This window comes from Rhopalosiphum padi, chromosome 2 (assembly GCF_020882245.1).
Source record: "Rhopalosiphum padi isolate XX-2018 chromosome 2, ASM2088224v1, whole genome shotgun sequence".
Classification (NCBI taxonomy): Eukaryota; Metazoa; Arthropoda; class Insecta; order Hemiptera; family Aphididae; genus Rhopalosiphum; species Rhopalosiphum padi.
In genome coordinates this window covers 25,095,018-25,117,843 of record NC_083598.1, presented here as the reverse complement: position 1 = coordinate 25,117,843, position 22,826 = coordinate 25,095,018, and the positions used below count along the sequence as shown (strand labels likewise).

General features: G+C 27.3%; 1 protein-coding gene across 4 annotated transcripts; it reads right to left on the bottom strand.

Moving 5' to 3' along the window:
• Positions 1 to 715: 715 nt before the first annotated feature.
• LOC132923473 (autophagy-related protein 101) lies at positions 716 to 16,740 on the bottom strand. Of its 4 annotated transcripts, none has more exons than XM_060987495.1 (12): positions 16,394 to 16,740; positions 7,378 to 7,472; positions 5,471 to 5,787; positions 5,179 to 5,402; positions 5,008 to 5,113; positions 4,672 to 4,900; positions 4,293 to 4,616; positions 4,066 to 4,225; positions 3,877 to 4,011; positions 3,612 to 3,781; positions 2,581 to 2,729; positions 716 to 2,016 (listed from the first exon to the last, which is right to left on the bottom strand). In XM_060987495.1, exons 2-12 carry the CDS (start codon positions 7,442 to 7,444, stop codon positions 1,078 to 1,080), a joined length of 2,820 nt encoding a protein of 939 aa, XP_060843478.1. In that variant the 5' UTR covers positions 7,445 to 7,472; positions 16,394 to 16,740; the 3' UTR covers positions 716 to 1,077. The 4 variants fall into 4 exon arrangements, with proteins under 4 accessions (XP_060843478.1, XP_060843479.1, XP_060843480.1 ...); XM_060987496.1 differs by having other exon boundaries at positions 1,783 to 1,994; positions 16,394 to 16,737; XM_060987497.1 differs by lacking the exons at positions 716 to 2,016; positions 2,581 to 2,729; positions 3,612 to 3,781; ... (6 more) ...; positions 5,471 to 5,787; positions 7,378 to 7,472 and adding an exon at positions 9,643 to 10,620 and having other exon boundaries at positions 16,394 to 16,736.
• Between the last annotated feature and the right edge of the window lie 6,086 nt (positions 16,741 to 22,826).

Below are 22,826 nucleotides of genomic sequence, written 5' to 3'. Positions count from 1 at the left end.
TTTTCAAAATATTAAATTTGTATACAACATTCGTTATTCTTAAAAATGTTTTATTATTTGTGATTTAAATTTTTCATAAAATTAATTACAAATATTAACATTATTCAAGGATAAAAGTAGGATGAATATGTTCCATAATTGTGTAGTACATGGTCCTATACGTTGTACATTAAAATTGTGTAACAATAGACAACCGTTGAACCATATAATAGTACAAATATGATGAAGTTTTCTTTACTATATTATATACATAAATTCCTCGATAAAATCATATATATATTTATCATGTTGTGTACCATTCATGTATGTTATTGTAGATACTATTCAATGAACTATGGCTTATTGTAATACTGTATTTAACTTTTATAATAAATATTTAAAATAAATTTGTAAAAAGAAAAGGCACTATAATTTAACAAAATACTTAAAAATTAAAGTATATAAGTACTTAAAAGATCATTTACTTATAGTACTTATGTCTTATATAATAAATACTAAATAGTTAAGACGGTGGTAAGACTATAAACAAACTTGTAACTTTGAAGATTACAAATACATAGATTACTACTACCTATAACCTATTATGCATTACCACTGTAACTATTGTTATTTTACTTGACATTTTAGGTAGCTAATAAAATAAAAAAGAGAACAATTACACAGATTAGAGGATCATAAATCAAGTTTTTAGGATACAAAGAATTAAAAAATATAGTTGAACCAAACAGTTATATATTATTTATTTTTTTATTAATTTAATAAAATAATAAGCAGGACTAGATTAATGATTTTGGTTACACATTTTGTTGAATTGTTATCAAATTAAACTAAAAAAAAACAATTTGTTTTTCATTGTTTAATATGTGTATACATATTAAATAAACTGTAAGTAGAGCAAAATACAGCAGATCATTTTCAATATACGTTAAACTTGTAACGCCAAAAGACTGCAGCTATTTTACTGACAAGCAACATGACTAGGTTTTATAAAATATAAGTAGTGTTAGATCTGAACTTGCTAAGAACATATTAAATATAATTTAATGATTTATTAATTAACTTTAATAGCACATTAAATTAAAACTGAATTCTATATTTGTTTGGAGTAGGCAGTGACCGAACACCATTCTTATTATTCGAATCTCCCTTATAAATTCCATCTCTTTGCAATGATCCTCTTCTTCCTTGAATTCCCCCCGGAGAAAATATTCTCAATTTAGATTCAATGTTTGATATCTTATTTGAATCTGGTGTGCCCAAACTTCCAAAATCAATTTTTCTAGGTGGTGGGATAAAACTTCGTTGAGTATCTTTGTAAAAAGAACGGCCTGGAGATTCTCTAGCCATTACTCTGGGCGGATCAAGTATACTCTTTCCTGGAGAATCTCTAGGACCAACCATTATTGCCCTAGTTGGAGATTCTCTGGTGATACTAGATCTTGATTCTCTATTGACACTATTTCTAGAAGAAGACTCCCTAGGCCCAGTCCAAGACGATTCTCTAGAGGTAGTAACATCTGATTCATGGCTAGATCTACGATAACGTCCATCTGGTGGCAAAGGTGATTGTCTGAGTGATCGTTCTAATGGTTCAAATTTAACAGAAGAAGGACATTCGGTAGGTGTATTTGGAGCTGTGCTAGCATCACTAGATGTATCTAGGGAATTCAAGGAATTCTTACGGCTGTCGTTGAAATGATTGTATTCACCTAACTTTTTCACATCTTTGGACTTGACATCCGAATCGCTGAGTCGACCATACTCTCCAACTTTGCTGCTAGATTTCCTGTGTCGTTTTGGCCGAGGAAGTGAACTAGGAGGTAAACTTCCACAACGGCTTTCTTGTGTTTGGCGTTGTGCTTGTGAACACAAACCTTGTTTCTCCAAAAGCATGATGTCATCAGCCCGGTGGCCAAGGAAATTTCCAGTTACACCCTCCAGTAGTGGTTGGGGTGTTTTCGCTTTTCGCGACAAAGAGCCCGTATGAGAGAAGCCTGGAAAACAGCAAAGACCTCTCTGAAAACAAAAACAAACACGTCCCCCCATCCAGGCACCCAGTAAACGTCCAATTCTCTTGCATAATTTTGTTTTTGTTTAATCAAACCGAAATTAGAATGAAATAAAACTCATGCCTGATTAATTCACTCAAAAAAACATTAAATTAAAAGAAATTAAAAATGTTCAAACACATTAAGATGTTTTAAAAATTAGAAATAACACACAGCTGTATTTATTTTTCCATATCAAATGAAAAGTATTAATTGTTTTGTTTTTGGTTATACTTTTTTTTTTTTCAAATATACACATACAATTTAGTTCAAAATCAAACTCTCAAGTAGGGGAGAACGTGTTAGTTACGTTACCTTTCAGGCTATACCAATTAATGGCATTTAAACTATGGTAATTTATAAAATTAATACCCACACAGATAAAAATATAATAGAGCGATTACAAACTAAATAGACAAAACGAAAAACGTTTGTTATATATTAATACAAACAAGACAATATTCAACAATTAAAACAAATAGACAACATCGGAAACTGAATCAGAGTAAGATGATTCTGCAACAGTGTTTACCTTGTTCAATAGCTGCGAGTCCAATTCTTTTAGTTGGTCATCTAATGATTTATGGTCAAAACTTTGATTTGTAGATGAATACTTATTACCATGGTGATGATGATAAGTACTGTCCACACTACTTGTATATGAATTGTTTGAGCCAAAACCTGAAAAATTAAAAAATTAAAGCTAGGTGATAACAAATTAAACTTATATTTCAACATTGATTTTATATTAAGTAAAATGTATTTAGTTATAATTTAAGCATATTTTTTCAAAAACAAAGTAAAAATATTGCCTGAATTTCCAACACAAAGAGTTTTCTATTGTCTAGTCTAGGGTAGAATCAACATAAAAACTCAAGACACTAAATATGAGATAGTAGACACTTAAATTAAAACTTCATAAATTACCATTTTTCAATTTGTATGCCTTTAATTGATTGTTAACTCAAATAAATCGTCCTAAAAAGTTCTAAGAGATTTTATTCAAATATTATTAATTTAATTTATTAATATGATTTTTTTTATTCATTGCCAAAAAACAAACAAGATTCAGAATTTTACCATTTTATTATTAAAGTCTGTCCAGCAAGAGAACACATCGAACTGGTTCGCTTATGGCTGGGTATCATTGGGGAATGCGTAGAAAAACTGATTTTGATCGGTCTGCGGCACATTCTCTCGCTGGACAAAGTTTAATTTCAATAACAATTATCAATTAAGGTGTAAAATTTTCTTTTTTACTGAACTATGTGATAAATCAAAATGTAATAATTGGAATAATAATGTAAAAATTGAGAGATGTTTATATTATGTATAAAACAAAAAACCCGTACACAGAAAAAATAGAAAAAATTAAAGGACCAAATAAAATGGTTGAAATAGATAAAAATGTTGAAACCATATGTGAAAACAATGCTGGATTTTACCGTATCAATGGATTTTTGAAGATATTTACTTACATAAAATATGTACAGAATATACATATCATATTGTCATTAAATTATACCACAATAGCTTTATTATAAATTATAATAATATATTTACCGAGGTCATCAGAAGTTAAGTCTGTAGTATTAAGACTTGAATGTGGAGTATGATGACTAAGACATATACTTGGATATGACCCAGACACGTCTTTTTCAAAACTATGTTTTTTTTGCAACACCCTTATCATTGCATCACGTTCTGCCAATCTAGATTCTAACTCTTTCATCCTGAGATCAATTATTGATAAAACAAAAAATATAATTATTGTAAAACAATAAAAATAATATAGGTACAATAATTGAAGAAATTTAAATTTAAATACCGCGATTCTAATTCGCTGACTTTTTTTTGTGCTGCATGAACTTCTTCCATTTGTTTTAACTTATCTGAACGTGCTTCTGCAATTAGTTTTTCACTTTCTTGACCTGTCTTTTCTAATGCTGCTATTTTTGCATCCCTAAAATAATTCATTAAGTAACATGAAAATAGATTTTAAAGGTATATTACTTACTTTGGTACACTTGCTGCATCTATAGCAGCTTGCCGTAATTCACTTTCTTCTAGGTATCGTTGTTCCCATTTAGCAACTTCACCTTCTAGCCGCATTATTTTTTCATCTTTTTCACGTAACATACGTTTTAATTCAGGTAAGCTTTCACCCGGTTCATTTTCTATAATTTTTTATCACTATTTATAATTTATACAACATAAAAGAGTCATATTATGATTTTAACTCACCAGTTGAACTATCTTGAGAAGCATTATTATTGCGTGCACGTTCATTCCTCAGTTCTCGCTCCAACTGGAGTCGAAGTTTACGCTCAGTCTGTTCACGGCGATCACTTGCTAGTTGAAGAGAAGACAATGCTCGTTGAAGCTGAGCAACTCTTTCCACGTGAACTTGCTTCTTACGACATTCTTCTTCTAATCGAACTACATTAGACTGAGCATTAGTTAACGCAGTATCCAAAATATCAATATGAGTGCGTTGCTCTTCTAATGTAGCACGTTGAGCAGCTAATTCAATTTCTTGGCGGTCTTTAGCTGCTAATAAGTCTTTATCTAAAAATAAATTATTAATTAAATATTTATTGTATAAAGATAATAAACGACATACTCTGGGTTATCAATTGAGCTATCATGTTCTCACGTTTTACCATTTGATTAGAATCTACTATGTTTGAGGAAGACAATGATTGATCACGTAAAGCACGGTTTGCTTCTTGTAAACGCCTAACTTCTGCTTGAAGTTTCAATCGTGCTGTTCGTTCAAGTCTTTCCCGCCGTTCGCTTGATTCCACGAGTTCTTGATGAGAGCGATACACCTTAGACACTTCTTGTTCAAGCTAATAAATATAAAAATTTTGAGAACCAATTGATCAATTTTAAGTACATTTTGTGTCATAACAATTACAAACACGTGAGTAATTAAATATAAACAAGTAATGTTTACCCTGTACGATTTGGCAACTTTTTGATGGCACGATTCCAGTTCTATTTTCAGACTTTTGTTTTCCATCATCAAACAGTCCACTATGGACAACATTTTTTGATCTTTTCTAGAACCATTTTAGATATAGGATTAATATTACATTGATTTTAATTTTAAATGTATTGGTAATACCTAGTATTTCCTAGTGTGTGTCTCATGGGATCCGTTTCAGAACGTTCAATTTTTAACAAACCTGTACCCAAATTTGGTTGAGACTTTGATTTAACCAGATTTCTAATAGGAACTGGTCGATACTCAGGTAACCATATATTTTTATCAGTATCATGCCATCTAGACAAGTTAGTGTCACGTTTTGATGGATCCACTTTTACTTCTTTAGCGAGATGTTTTAAGACCTAAAACATGAATACTTGAATATAAACCATATTAATAAATTATGTGACAATATAAGATCAAATCATACATGAGATTGATTGAGATAATCATCTGGTATATTGGTTATTTCCCTAACACCCATGTCAACATTCTGTCGTCCACCATTTTTATGTCCTTGATTTTTTACTTCTTCCCTATTTCCATAACGATATTTAGGTATTCCAGAACTGAACCTAGTTCCATCATCATTGTGAATGATAAGTGTGTCATAAGCGGAAGGTGATGATAAACTAAAGTCTTTATGTGTTTCTTGTCCCTGCGGTTCTTGTCTAATCGCTGTTCTACGTCCATCGTTAGTGTCATCAAATGATTCACTCTCACTGCCGCTATATTCACCACTTAACACTAAAATAAAGACATTTTTATTTTATTATTATTATTATTATTATTATTATTAATAATAATATTATTATTTTTTCAATAATTATTAAGTATTTTTTACATAATAATAAATAAACACAGAACATAATTTATATTAAATAATTAAATAAGAAAAATAAATTATAAAATAATCAACCTAAATAAATAATTATTGTTTAAATTAAATTAGCAATTAATGGCATAAATGATTAATTAAATTATATAACACTAATTAGTGTTAATTAAATAAATGAACTTCCTAATGGCTAATACCTTATACAATATTTCTTAAGTTATATTATAAGTAAAGTTTTGCTAAGTATTCAATTTCAGGTATCCGAATACATATTTTAATTACTTTTCTATACTTGAAATTAAATAATTTTATACTTGAATAAGATTTTATCTAGACACACCTATCTAATATGAGTAGTAAATAATATACTTTTTATTATAGGCACTATATTAGTACCTATCTTTAGTGAAATATTATTGAGAACGAAAAAATATGATGCAATTTTTTGTTCAGGATAGTACACCTATATAATGTATACATTATTATTTGAACAGTTCAGTAGTTTGATTTTCATTATTCATACTATAGTTTAATTGGTTTTGAGGTCCACAAAAAATATAATACTTATTATAAAATACAATACGATGCAGCAGTAAAACTCGTATGGGTATCAAGGTTATTCCGCGCATTCGAGTAGTTTATCTATTATGAATATTTAACATTGCAGTTGATTTTTTTTTTTTATAGGTAATATAAATGTTCTATAATATTACAAAATAATTGGCAGCACATATAATATTATATAACGCATATATGTTGAGTGTTCAGGAAGTTTGAAAACTGTCGATTGTTCAAAGCCACTAGCTATTATTAGTTTTTGAAAACGTTGGCTAAGTAAAATGTTTAAAATACGCTAAAATATTAGCGTGTCACAATTCTTTCAGTTAGAAAATAATTATTATTCTTTAAAAGAAAAATATAACGGTAGATATGAGCTTTTTAAAAACTCAAATGCCTAATTTAATAATTATAATAATATTTAAATTAAAATTAAAAAAAAAAGCATTTACTACTATTTTGTCTTTTATTCATTAAAATTATTATGAAATTTAATTTAATTTTTAACTATTGTTTACAAGACTGCAGCTTATATTATTTTTTTTAAATAAATAAAATAAGACTGATAGGAAATTAAAATCTATCAAACCAGCTGATTTTCAATCAACTAAATGTTTTTTATGATATACATGGTTAATTATTAGTTTATTGTTTTTGGTGATATATTTTTTATCATGTCAACGTTTGATTTTCAAACCGCTTATTAAAAAAAAATTACGTAAGTACATAAATATTTCGTTATTAACAAAATTGTTCAGTGTACAGAGGTCAAGTCAACTATCTATAGATAGTAATGTAACGCATTGGAGACATCGGTATAACTACGTTTTAGAAGAATATAAAATAACCATCACACATTTTTATAATAAGTTTTAACGATTACATATTCAATGTTACAGTCAACTTTTAGTCGAACTGTGGCGTGGTTACTGGTTATTTACCTTTTGTTGACTGTGTTTTGGTCGAGTATGAACGGTATGCGATTGGCTTACTTCTCGGCGAACTCATTATTGGACATCACACGCGTAAAAGGATTCTGTAAAATTGGAAAGAAACAAATCGGTAAAAATCAAAATTACAATACCATGTTTAATGCCACTGGCAATTATTTGTACGCAAAAATCGGGTTTATTGTAGTGTTTATGCGGTCACGTAGTATCACAGAAATACACATTCAAACGTCCAAAATATTTAAGTACACTATATTGCGAGTAAGTTATAATAATATCGTTAGGTACTTATCTAACAAACGTAACATGGGAATAAATTTAAAATAGCGACAAACGCATGCTTTGTCGTTACGGCGCCGCTGTCGTCGAATAAACCACCGGCGGATGCTGTACACGCACAGATGATTATATTATTATTATTATCATTATATTCGAACAATATAAAACACACACCTAGGTATTTGCCTAATAAACGGATTTTTTCGTAAATTATACCGACATTACGGTCCACTAAACACGAAGAAATAAGTCAACATCGATGGAAATGGCAAAATCGTTATTGGAAAAAAATTTAACGCCGCACAATATTCAATTGTCTGCAGCGGGTACACTATTAAAATTTGAGTTATATAGTTTTAATATGTTATAAAACATTTTCATCCATATAAAACACTCCAGTTATTTACGATATTCAACTTTTACGTTATGTAAAAAGATTAGGGTACAGCTGTACATTTATTTAAATTCATATTTTTAATAAGTAATACAGTAATTTTATTATTTTATAAAAAAGTCAAATTGGATGTAGAAATACAATTTCAGTTATTTATAAGTTACATTTGAACTCAAATTAAAATAATAAGTTATGACTTAAAATTTGAGATATCGATGATTTTTTTTTAATTGATTCAAAATAATCATTCAGTTTAAAATAATTGTTATAATAATTATCATTTCTAGCTACATTTTATAAATGTATAAGTACATACAGAGTCATCCATATATAAAACTGATTTACTCCAGTACCTACTACATAGTATATACTACATACATTTCTATTTTTAGAAATATACTTATTAATCCCAAGAGGAAATAAAAAACAAATCATTTGCTAGTTTTAACTTTGTTGCATATAAAAAGTATTTTTTATAATCAAACTATAAATCATAGAACTGTGTTAAACTAATACCTATCAATAAAAAAAATAACGTTATTTTATAGGAAGGTTTAAACAATTATAAAATGGGTACAATAAATATTGTTATTATCATATTTTTTTATTAAACATCAAAATCAATATGAAAATTATAATACAGTGATTCAAGTTTCTACAACAAAACAAAAAAATTATACATTTTTTTTTTTTGATTTACAATGAAATTAAATAGCATACAAATTAAACAAATTGATCATTTATGAAAAAAAAAAATATATATATATAATTAACATAGCAAATGTATATAAGTATCTAAAATAATTTTTGAATTGTCAGTAAGCCTATTTTTTAACAGTAAAATATCTTAATATTTTACTCACATAATATACAACATTAATATTAATAATAATAAAAAAACAGTAAATGTAATAAAAATTATCACCAATTAAAAAAATTATATATACAAGTGAAAAATATATACATCTATTTAAGTAAAATGGAAACTTACAAATCATATAATTAGGCATTCTATATAAAATAACCAATTTCCAAAAAAAAATGAAATATTCATACAATTATATTTTAAATTATTTTCATGTTATAATATTTTTTTATGACAAAGCACATTAAATTATTGCTGATAATTGTCAGTTTATGCAACATACAAATAAAATGAACAATTGACACTCAGTTATACTTTTTGGACAACAAAACAAATTTAATAAGAACAAAAATGTGTACATGGAATAAAAATAAAAGTAGCTGTCCAAAAAAAATACTGAAATATTACCCATTTATTAAATGATAGACAACCACTAATATATTTTGAGTTGACTACCAATATAATATTTAAATTAAATTAAATCGCAGTCTTGGTCATAACATTTAAATGTTAGTTAGTGGATATATTAGAATTTTTAATCATCATAATGAAAATAAGAAATGGATACTATGAAAGTTAAAGAAGACAAAACTTAAGTGAATAACATTGATTATTAAAAAAAAATATATATCGTGATTTGCTATTATTATTATTGATAACAAAAAACTAAGGAATTTGAAGTACTTCTTTAATAAGAAAAAAATGTAAATAAAACAACTATTTATGCTTTTTTTTTTTAATGTTTATCAGTATTATTTAACATAATTTTTATTTATTTGTTAATAAAAAAAAAATGAATTCATCAAAAATTAAAATAATAAAAGCCAAAAACTACATCATCTTATTAATAATATTAAATGTCACAATTCTAACCTTATGAATAAATTCTACTTTGTACTAATTTTAAGTTACCACTAATAGGTGATTGGTAGACACAGAAAAATAACGATTATAATAGAAATTATAGTTAAGACAATGACAATGTATCTCGTATGAGTTTTTGAACAGCTGATCCAACTGATGGACTATTTGCACCACTGGTTAAATAATTTGTCTTAAATAAGTATGGTTGAATATCAGCAAATGATGTATCAAACACTAAATCCAATTCAGACTGCGGTGGTATACTTGGCAAGTACTCATGCCTATTCATTATTTCTGCTATATAAATTATTTTTTCACTCAAAGAGTCACTTATTTTTTCCTTAGATATTTGTCTATTAGTTTCATTACAAATTTTCAACAAATCAACGCGCACGTTCCACACTTCCCAAGGTGTACACTCTGATTGAAATGGCCATCTAGCTTTTTTTTTTTGAAAAAACTCCAATGTGATCTGTCCAAACGTGTGATTATCACGCCTGAGACATTCAGAAAATTCTGAAATGTCATTTCGAAGTTTGCGATCTAAATGTGGTGATGAACAACATATGTATGTAAAGTCAATGAAATCGCAATCAACATCTTGTAAGCCTACAGTGCCCATGGTATAAGTGCCATCAGGAGCAAAGCAAAATTTTCCAAGTGATCGATGTAGAAGTACAGTATGAAAAAGACAGGAGACAGCTTCATCTACTTGAAAACCTTCAACGCTTAACTCAAGGCAGTGGGAACGTGCATTCATTTTGAAGATGCGATGTGATCATTTCTTTTGTGCAAAGATTGTAGAAAAGCAGCATACACACTGCATACAAAACTGTAACAATACATATTATAAATATTATTATTCTAATAGTATCAATGTTTGTATTTATATAGATATTACCAATGTGATGTAATTACCTATCACAATAAAAAAAACTGACAAAATTACTTTCCTTATATAAGAGATTAAAAGTGATTTTAAACCTTAACTCAAAATATTACAGTATACGTCAATGAATCAAAGTCAAATAGTACTAGTATCCTCGTAAAAAAATAATGAAAAAATAAATATAAATTAAGTATTGATTTTACCTTCCAGCGAGTGCACTATTTATTATAACACGAGCAGTCACAGGTTGTAAGATTTACAATAATTTAAATATGCAGTCATAATTGTACATCCATCAAATAAATACAAAATATTATTATATTGACTACTTTAGATCTAATTAATTAAATAAAATTTTAATTTGATCAACTGATAGCCAACAATAATAATAATAAAAAAAAAATAGGAAATTATTATAAATTTATAAGCAAACTACCTAATAATATGTACAATATACTAACGTTAAAGAATAATACTAATATTATTTATTATTATAGCCATGCAGACTGTTGTTAACAAATAATAAAAATAATAAATTAGGTAGAAAAAACAGTGTATAGTATTTTGTGATAACCACTTAACTTGCATGTGATAAAATGACAACTTCAACAAAAAAATTATTGAAACATTTAAAGATTAATCCATAAAATATAGGTAATTAAATTTTAAAGGAATGCCTATGATTATTGATAAAATAAAAATGGTATAAAATAATATATAAATAAAATAAAAATGCATAAATACAAGACTGATTTTATTTACAATAACACACCCGCTGTAAGGTTAAGAATATACCACCAAGAATATTTAACAATACACAAATAAAAAGAGAAAGAAATAAAAGAAATTGGGAATTTTGTAGGTACTTAAAACCTGACTGCTAAATGTATTTAAATGTAAAAACCATAATTAGAATTTAATATCCAATATAACATTTTTTTAGATAGGTTTAAATCATCAAATATCATAAATCTATCTACAATTGTATTCTTGAATTAAAATAATTTATAAGACAATATTATCTAAAAATTATGATTAATAAAACATGTTTGCTATTACTGCATACAATTAAAATATAAGACAGCAAGCAATATTGAATAAAATATTAATTATTTTTTTTACTTTTAATCTAACTAGGTATGTAATGACTAAAATGTTCATGCAAAAGAATTATAAATAATAATAAACATATAATTTAAATTTTCAAACCTAAATCTAATTCAATGCAGTTTTAAAATAACAAAAAACTATATATTGCATATTGTTAAAAGGTACCACCCAGTTGTGTTTAATTTACAAATGAAAAGCAATAGGAAGGTAACTAACCATAAAAATAGGTACTTACAATCATATTCATTATTACTTGACTTTATATACTGTTTAATTAACAAATAAAATTTAATCGCCACAAACCAATCAATAATGTAAAAATAGATCTAAATAAGTATCCTATATTTGTTTAAACTTATAAAATACAAGATTTTTTATATAAAAATACTTTATTTACTAAAAAAAAAATTATTTATTTTAAAATATAAGTAAAAATGGACAAACAATGTTCATAATTGTTTCTAAACTTATAATCAAGCGTATACCTCCTAATTGGACCATTATTTTAAAATATTTAAATAGGTTAAAAACTAAATATTTTTTTAATGAATTTTAATCCCAATATTATTTATTTTGATAAGTGATCATTATTGGTTAACGTCATAAAGTTTTGATACTACAATTAGATAGTACATTTGAAAAATAATTATTATTTGTAATTGCTTGTTGTGGAGAAACTATAATTTGTCACTAGTTAGTTATAATTTTACCATAAAATGTTTATTAATATAACTTGTGGATATTAACTAATAATGTACTTGTAGAATAAATTAATTATTGGAACACTTAAGTTATAGGTACTTATGGTTACTTTTTAAATACAACAATAAAATATAATATGTTATAAGTCATAACTCAATATATCTATATTTATAATAACCTACATAATTTATCATAACAATTATTACGCAACTACTACTAGAATATGAAATAAACAAATATATAAACTAGTGTTAAGTACTTAGTTTAATCAAGAATTTAAAAAGTATAAATTTTATTAGATATCTTCATATTTTCAAGAACGTTTTTAAATAATTCACAAATTATAAACTATAGGTACCTATTTCATTTTTATTAATTATTATATTTAGGAACATAGACATTGTAATAATTTAAATTTTATTTTAAGAAAAAAATATAAATAAGCTAACTTATACGGTTAATCCCATAAGACTATTTTGTAAACAAAACTAAATAATAGATACCTACATAATAAATTAACTACTAGAAAAGGAATTACTACAATAGATAATTTTAAGAATATTTATAAAAAAAAATTATGGTTTTACTGAAGTACCTAATATAAAAACATTTGTAAATAATTTGGTTGTTACTTGAATAATGGCATGTGATAATATAAGGATCTATACCTAAGATAAATAAGTATATTACTCGACATAAGATACGACAATGTACTAAGTTATTTGAATTGTATTTAATAAATAATTTAGTGAAATTAAATATTAAAAATATAATTGTAAGCAAATTATGGCTTTTAATTGTATTATGTACCTACCTAGTATGCTATGAAAAATAGATAACTCCTAATTTTTTTTTTTTAACATTAATTTATAATATAAGATCCGTACTAACCTAAAATGACGGGGTCCACAGGATTTGTGTTTCTGAATTTGTGTGTTGAGTTAAAAAAAAAATGTGCACACATACTTTCACTGATTAATGGTGATAGCCTAATGGCTATTTAATAAAATAATGACACATATTATATAACAAATGAATATCAACATATAAAATATACAATAATAAAAAAAAAACTAATGATAAAAATATAAAGTAAATAAATAAAACCAAAAGGTTGAAAAATAATCTTAAAAAAAAATCAAGCAATAGATGCAAATGCAAACAAAAGAAGCCTCTCTTAAATACTTAATAGGTTATATTAAATAAGTATAACAAATAAAACTAATGGTAAGGTATATTAAACTGCACAAGTTTCTATTTCAAAAGGCTAACAAAACTTTAAGGTTTCTATCAAAGTTGGCACCTTTTTAGCAGGTAATAGGTAGTGTGCATTCCAACACCAGATAACCTTTGATTGAACCAACAAAATATTTACCTCAGTAAATTACTTGTACATATATCTCTAATACTTATTAGTTGATAAATTATGTAATAAATCATTCATTTTGAAGATGAATTCTATAGACAGATATTAGTACCAATAGGGAAATTACAAAGGTTAATAATATAAATGCAAACATTTATTAAATGTAGTATTATCAATTAAATTTAAAAATAGACGAGTTAATACATAATGTAGATATCAACTAACTAAAATTTAAAAAGAAAATATAGTACAAATCGTCAAACTGTAAAAAAATTAGAAAGAAGTACCTATTGTGTATAATAAATAAGACAACAAGATTAGTTTCATGGTTAAGCGGGTGAGTACTGATGTATATATTAAATAGGTATTTTTATTTTTAATTACTTTTGATAGTTAATACATTTTCCAATACATACAAACTTTAAAATTGGTATGTTAGATACTCGTGTTTTGAATTATTTAATCATAATTTTAATTTAAGCTTAAAATTAGAATATGAGGCAGAATATTAATAAAATTATATAATGATATCTGTTATGTTTAGACAATTTAAACAAACTTTTACCTATAATTATAAGCAGTTATCTTATTTTTTTGCTCAAATTTTACTTATTGAGTTTAGATTGATATAAACCCAAGTGAACTCAAAACTAAACAAACTTAAAGATGATTCAATTTGAAGACTTTTTAATAACTACACGAATATTATTATTATTGATTGCATTGAAATTGGATAATTATAAAAAAAATGTCTTGAAGAATTTAAAGATACAATTGGAAAATCATTGAAAAAAACGACAATGTATGGGATGGGTTAGCAAAAAATCTGCTTTGTATAGAAATGCCAGATTTGAAATACCTTGAAAATTCCTACAATACAATTCAACAACACGTTTAGAATGTTTTATTTTTAAACCTAATTTAATTTTAAAGTGTTCAGAGCAAGAGGTTGATAAAAGTTCAAGTGTCAGTGTCAATGTAGATAAAAAATAAACAAAAACTAGACATGATAAAAGTATGATTTTAAAACACATAACGACAAACACAATGATTTTCACCTGAACAACGGGGAAATCTGTCAAAACCATTGTTTTAATAAACTAGGTAAGAGTTTTATTAGGTTCACTGTTGCAAACATGATACTTTTGCAAGACACGTGTTGGAGGAAACAAAACTCGAGTTCATAATAGTTTAACCTTGTGAGCCAAATTCATAGACAAATACAATACCTATTATGTAAAATATAAAAACACAAAAATGCAGAAAATATTATTTTCATTTGGCGAACGGTCCTTATCACAGCGTCGATAAGCGTACACGGCCAATAGAAAAATAATAATGATTAAAATACGAGAAAATTTTTTTTTTTTAATAGTCGTGCGAGGCCATAGCGGGGATCAAGTGTTACTATATTATTATAATGGCAACAGCGTCGCAGTATTAGTACTACTACTAATCATAATAATAACACTAATAATGACGATGATGATCTAAAACACAGAAATTGTGCCTGTTATAATTTTATACAATTATGTGTGCGTACAATAGCCGAACAAAACAATACGGCGTAATGGATGTAAGTACAAACAATGTAAATTAGAATCGTTTATAATGTGTCTATAACGTTATTATTATCTGTCACCATAACGTCGAGCGATTGCTACACTAAACAAAGATGATTGTGTGATTAAAAAACACGACCGTCAGTGGTGGAAGCAGGTGTCTTGCACTCTCATGTCTCGTGCAACTGCCCAAATGCCGACTGGTTCGCAGTGATTTCCGATGTCGACTAGCCTCCCCCCTAACCGCCTAGACATATGAGATCGGATGGCTGAAAGAAAAACGGCGAAAAGAAAACCCGACACGGCCGTATCAAGATTGATGTTTCCCCTACCCCCCTCTTCTTCTAAACGAATAGAGCGTACAAAGAAGTATGAACGCGCATAACGTGCGAATACCAAAAACAAACCGTCTAAAATTCCAAACTCCAAGGTCATATTCATCACACGATTTGGCAATTCACGCTTCCACTGTTGTATCAATTGCAATCACATCGCGGTTTACGTTTTACGATTATACCTAATTGTTGATTTCTAAATAATATTATTAAACACGCTCGAACTGACGGCGAGACGAACCGGACCGACGCGCAGCAGATATCGAAATACGTACACAACGTACACGCTCACGATAACAGTTCAACGGCGAATAACAACAAAAACAACAATATCTTGTCATCGTCGTTGTCGGTACAATACTGACGATATTATTGCGTGCAGACACTTGTTCCGTCCGAAAGACAATAGAAAAATATAATATTTTTTAATCGTTTTAGGCTCGACTGGTGGTAGTATAATAGTAACACAATATAAAGTACTGTTTTAGTAGTGTAGTAAGTATTATATATATATATATATAACAGAGGTGTAGTTGTAGAGTAGCGGGCATGTAATTACTATGTATATATATATAAATACTATTAGCTGAAGTAACGTCAAACGTGTGACGACCACACTAGCTACGAAAGACAACACTTACGTGCACTGCGGATTTGTATCAGGCGAAGGCAATCCGTTGACAATTGCGTCGAAACTGTGTGTGGCAGTGGGGCATAACAACAACAACAGCAGCACCGCCGAGTCAACCAGGCACACTAACGTCGTGTAATCGTCTTTATCGGTATATAGCCTACAGGTACCTGGGTGGATGACTGCTGTTGTTGTCGCGGTGACAATTATTGCTGTGCTGCCGCAGCGTTCCGTCGGTATTATCACAAGTACGAACTGCGGGAGACGACGAACACACAAGACGCTATGCGAAGAGGTGAACGACGGCGAACGGCACTCGGTCGAGTGGTCGACGGTCGACGGGTCGTCGCGACCAGGAAACAAAAGAGGTCGGAGCGTGGACGGCGCACAAAGGTTACGGTGTTGCCAACGGACGGGCGGCTGAGCATTCGGCCCCGGTGTTATATCGCGGTAGGCAACACTGCGCGATAAATTATTTGATAGAATATAATTAATAATTATATTATTAGGTAAAAAATCTTTTTTTCGTTTTTATTTGTAATTGAACAATCTGTAAATTTCAGTATTTACAATAAGAACAAATTATGTAAAGTTATCATAAAAAAAATATATCTATAACAAAATAATATCGTCTATATCAATAGTTAAAATTTTATTAGAGACTGGAATTAATAAGGGAAAAAGCTATTTAGCTATCCTATGATGGAACTTACTGACATGCATGTAAAGGGGGTTAATTATTTAAAAGGTCACGAGTTACGACACCACGTTCGTTGTTCGTTTAGGCGCCTTCTGCGGGTCACCGAAAATAATAACGTTAAACAAGTGCTTAACGTTTAACCCATGACAAAATGACAAAATGATTCTACTCTTTGTCCAAATTCAACCAATAATAATTGTTATTCGTTATATTACCTAATAAATAATACTTAATAATAGTCATAATATACCAATATCAATTATCATGTCTGTATATTACTGTATCGAGAAGAGTGAAGGTACACCTATCGCGTCTATCGCTCGACACGGAATGGCGTCATTGATTATAAAATAGACAGATTATAGCTTATGTGAGTATGTCAATGTGACTGACGTGTAGTCATGTCTGTGGTCTGGCAAAGGTGCACAATGGTGACGCGAAGATTATTGTTGAGGTATTATAGGGAGACGGGACTCTTAAATAAAATTGTACTTAGTTGAGAACTTGAAAATAATGGGTATAGCAGAAGTTTAGAAAAATAAAAGTCTGTAGTAAAATATTCATTATTCGTACCTACCTATATTAATATTGTACCCTTTTTTTTATCATGGTCACAGTATATGGTGGCGGGATGAATCGGCGAGTGTCAAAAAAAAAAAAATATTATCTATACGTATCTCAAAAAAGTTAACTTCGCCACTGCAGACTTAGCATGAATGCATGCTACCATAGTACACAAGTAGGTATAGGTACATGATATTATTTATTTAGGGCCTCCTTAGACTATATACAAAGAATGTATATATATAGAATATATTATACATTAAACCGTGGCTAAAACAATAATAATACACCGCTTACGCGGGTTGTCGTATATAGATATAGCATTATATATCTAATCAAACAAATATTTTATTTTAATTATTAGATATAATTATTACATTTACGATTTTTCTTATATTATGTAATATGTATAAATATTATCCAGGGTCGATACTCGATAATCAATAGTATAATATAAACTATACTATAGCTGCAGTATAGCCTGCATACAAAACATTTTTATATTATTTATTTAAATTAATTATGTCAACAGTCAGCAATCAACATGAGTACATAACCATTGACCACATGGCACATAGGGTACTTAATGTTTGTGTTTCTACAATAATGTTACTATAATAGGTGTTAGTGGTGATGCATAGGAAGGTAGTTTAGTAGTGTTATAGACCGATTAGATCGTGATCGTTAATGTTGTAATTTGTACATTATATTAATTGATTTTTGATAGTTATAGCGAAAGACAATTGCTTATAAGTTTTAAGCTATCGATTGGTCTTACATAGGAATATATTTTGTACTCTTGTGGTAGCTATAGGCGCGTAATTTTACTTTAAGTAATAAGTGAGCATGTATTTTAACTGTTTTTGAAAAATGGAAAGCCTCTATGATTTTACTTATATTATATTATTGTGGAAGCTGTTAATTAATTTCGCATTAACCATATATTCTTTAATGCAAATCTCAGTAATTTATTTTGGAAAATTTGTTATTTTTTAATTTTTGATTGAGAAACTGCAGTTTATGCTGGGTATACTCAAGTTTATAGCGGTGTTATTATTACCATACGCGCATGGCGCATCATATTATATTATTATACATTTATACCATAATATAATTGTATAGAGAAAAATATATTTGCCGGGTTTTGCTCATATAATAGTATATGTCACTATATGATACAGTAAAATTTCCGTTAACGATGTAATGGTCATTTTTTTTTTATCCCGTCATGGGAAAAATACATTAATAGTATTCTACATAGCGGACACTATAAATAACGATCAAATTATTAAATAAAGTAATAGAAAATATATGTAAGAAATTTGAAGTGCGTGGTTTGTTCAAATTATTTATAGCAGTTTATAGGTATTAGGTATACAGTTATTCTGATTACTTTATTACAGAGCTTGAATTGGTGGGGGCGAGCAGGGGGATAGAGTTCCTCTACTATTTTTATTTTGTTTTTGCGTATACCCCACGGATTTGTACTTTGTGTTAAATAATTGTAATTGTACACTTAGAACGCAGTTTTTAAATCGTTGGATTGAGCTTCTCTACTTAGGTAGGTACCTAATTATTACCAAATCAAGCACTGCTTTATTAATTATCTTTTCGAACGTTTAAGATAACGCTATACGAACACAGCAGGTCTGTGTATTTAATATTATTTATTATGTTTCATTATTCATTAGTTTCCACTTTTCCAGTATTAGTGAAAACGTTTCGAAGTAGTAGTTATAATGAGATATTCTAATGAATTATGAATAACTACAATATTATATCAATGTATTTTTAAGGCTCTCCTCTATATTGAAAATATGTGCTCTAATAATACCCTGTTTTTGCCTTCAGCCACATTTTAACAAAATAATATTAGATAAGTGGGTATTTAAAACTAGGCACTAGCTTATAAATTTAGCAAACCTATGGAAAGAAAAAGTTAAACAATTAAATGTTAATGATAGGTATAATAAAAGAAATCACTTTAATCTTAATATGTTTTTAAATTTATGTTATTTATTCTGGTTTATTATCAATTTGGAAAAAATTGCATTATCGTAAGAAATTTCATTAAATAAATCAATATTAAAAACAAATAGACAAATGATCATTGACTGTCAAACAATTGAAATTCATTAAAATAGGTAGGTGATCAATGGGCAATGATCATGGATTAGTATTTATGTTGGTACCTACTACCATTAACCAATAAATTCAAAGTCCAAAATACCTATAATCAAAGGAAATGTCTTACAAAAATTAATTTTATAATCCTAGAATCTAACTACATATTTCTTAGAAAATGTTGGTTTACATTTTCTTACACTCTCACAGTTGTAACTGATGAGGAGCTTGAAATCCTGGAATGTTAAATTATTTGGCGTTGATGATGACTTAGATTATGAACATCCTATTGACCAAAAGAGAGATCTTTAGTTTGCCTCAAACTTCTTGGATTTAGTAAAAAATATGCAGACTTGTAGTTGTATTTTACATTTATTTTACTGGTTATTGTTACTAAACAATTTAACATTTTAATTAAATTTTTATGTATAGATCTTTAAATCTTATAGTGATAAAATTATTTTATTTCTTGTTTTTTATTCTTAAATGCTATAAAAGTATTTAGTAGAATTTAATGAAAAAAAAAAACAAAATTAAACTATACTACAAAACAACTATGTTTACTTGAGCATTACAAAAAGGCAATGGCGGTAAAGTTAAAATTTTTATTTTAACTTTTAAAAAGAGAGGTGTTACCATTGGGTTTCTTCCTCAATACAATATTCATGTTACTTTATTCTTTTTTTTTATCTAATTTGCTTATTGTAATTATTGTGTACAGATTGTAAATTGTCTTTCTTAATAAAAAAAAAAAAACTTTTAAAACATACTTAAAACATTTAATAGGTACCTATTCTGACGTTTAGTTTTTTAGTGGAACTATAGTAAACGCTATGCAAAATTTGTATAAACAGGGGTAAGACAATTTTAAAGGCTTTATTATCTCTAAAATTAAATTCATTAATTTTTTCAAAGTTAGTTGATTGATTAATGTACCTAGCTAATAGATTTTATAACATCTGACAAAGAATTTTATTGACTTAATGTTGTACTTATATGAACATTTTTATTTAAATTATATAACTTTAACCATAAAAAATAATATAAATCAAATTACAAATATAAAACATTTTTAATTTTTATTTGCTTGACAGTTACAAAAAATCTTGTTAATAATGAAACATTTTATATTCGTGTCATAGTAGTAAACAATAATATATTTTATTAATCTATAGATATTCACTTACCAAAATCTTATCATAGTATTTTAAATTTGCTGCATTTTATATTAGTAGTTCATATCTGAGGTAACATCAACAATTTAGTATTTTAATTGTAAATCATGTAATACATAAATGAAAGTATATTTAAAATTTAAGATATAAAAGTAATTATATGTTTGTAGATTAGGAGTTTAGAAGTTCAAAGATTTGATTAAGATTGAAGAGCCAATTATAAATAATTATAACAACATTCAAAATTTTAAAACAGCGACTCAATCATTTGTCATTAGTGTAAAAAAAACAATGAAAATGTTACCTGCTAGTATGTTTATGTGTGTTAATATATTATAATATTCAATATATCAAATTGTTTGTGGTGTAAATATTAATATAACATTAAAATCTTTAGTTAATTAAAATAATATAGATTATAGAATGTTTAATTTCAATGCCTATATTATCATATACCAGGAAATAATTAAACCATAAAATTCAATCATTGTATAAATATTCAATTATTCAATTATCAAAATATCTATAATAATAGTGTTGCCCATGTTGATGTTGATTATGATAATAATTTGTAATATATTATGACGTAATGTATACCCATTTATATTAAACTTATTGATGCATCAATGTATAAGTATTTATAAGCCAACACAACTGATACCATTTTTTTTCTATTGTTCACAATTAATATTACTATGTTAATTTTTCTTTTGGTTATGTTAACTTAAAAGTGTCAAAAAGTAGGTAAATATCTAGAGAACATAGGAATACCATATCCATAATATGTTTAATACCAATGAGTATGTATTCCATAACATTATATTTTTAAATTCCTTAGGCAATGTATTAAATAATTAACTGTTTTAGTTCCTCTAAAAATTATGATGAATTATCAATTTATAAACCAATATTACACATTGCAAATATTTCAAACTCTGAAATTTTACTTCACTTTGTCAAATGCTTTTTAGATTTGAAGTAGAATATAATTATATGGATGGAACTCCCATGAATGTATATTACCTATGTCAATTAAATCACAACAAAGTAGCAAGTATAGGAAACATAGAGTACTTATTTATATAACATAGCTCTATTCATCATCTATTATAATAAAACACCTCATATTCCACAAAAATGTCATCAATATTTATTATGACGAGATGAAAGAACACTTTACATTAACAACATTCCATATCACCTAAATGATAAATTTTGTGAATTTTCCCACAGTATACACCATTTATTTTATTTTCAATAAAACTATTTATTTAATTATAAAATTATAAATACCTAATAATTTGTAAATACTAATTTGTATACAGGTAATTTAAAAATTAACTGACTATAAATAAGATAACATGCATCAATTATTTATATAAAACATTTTTGATTTCAGGGTACTGCTTTAGTGTTGTCTAAATTCTAGGCCCTAGGGTATTCATTTGATAGTTTGAACTATAGAGTACAGATACAAAATATAGGTTTGAACAAGATTTAATATAATTTGTAAAAGGGGCATACCATAGGCAACTCATCGTACGAATCAGCTATTGCCGATATTATGAGGGAGGACTTCCTCATCAATTTGGGTCAATTGCTAACTTCACGCACGTACTCTTATTTTAATATGTATTGAAAAAGTGGTTCTATGATGATTATTGATTAACTATATGAAAAAGTTTTTTGAGCTGTGGTATGGTAATTTAATGTACATAAACATAATATTATTACGTATTGTACAATAGTAATATCATTTAAATTAAAATATAACATTATAATGGTGATAATATGTGTACCTTGTTATTGTCAAATTTAAATATTAAATTGTTAAATAAAAGTGTTTTGAATTCAATTGAAGAAATTAAAATAATGTATTA

Excerpts from the sequence above, each read along its gene's own strand:
- LOC132923473 (XM_060987495.1), bottom strand. The coding sequence starts at position 7,444 with ATGAGTTCGCCGAGAAGTAAGCCAATCGCATACCGTTCATACTCGACC. Across the intron at positions 4,617-4,671 it reads AGCTCAATTGATAACCCAGA|ATAAAGACTTATTAGCAGCT; the intron begins GTATGTCGTTTA and ends ATTTATTTTTAG. Across the intron at positions 4,012-4,065 it reads GATGCAGCAAGTGTACCAAA|GGATGCAAAAATAGCAGCAT; the intron begins GTAAGTAATATA and ends GAATTATTTTAG.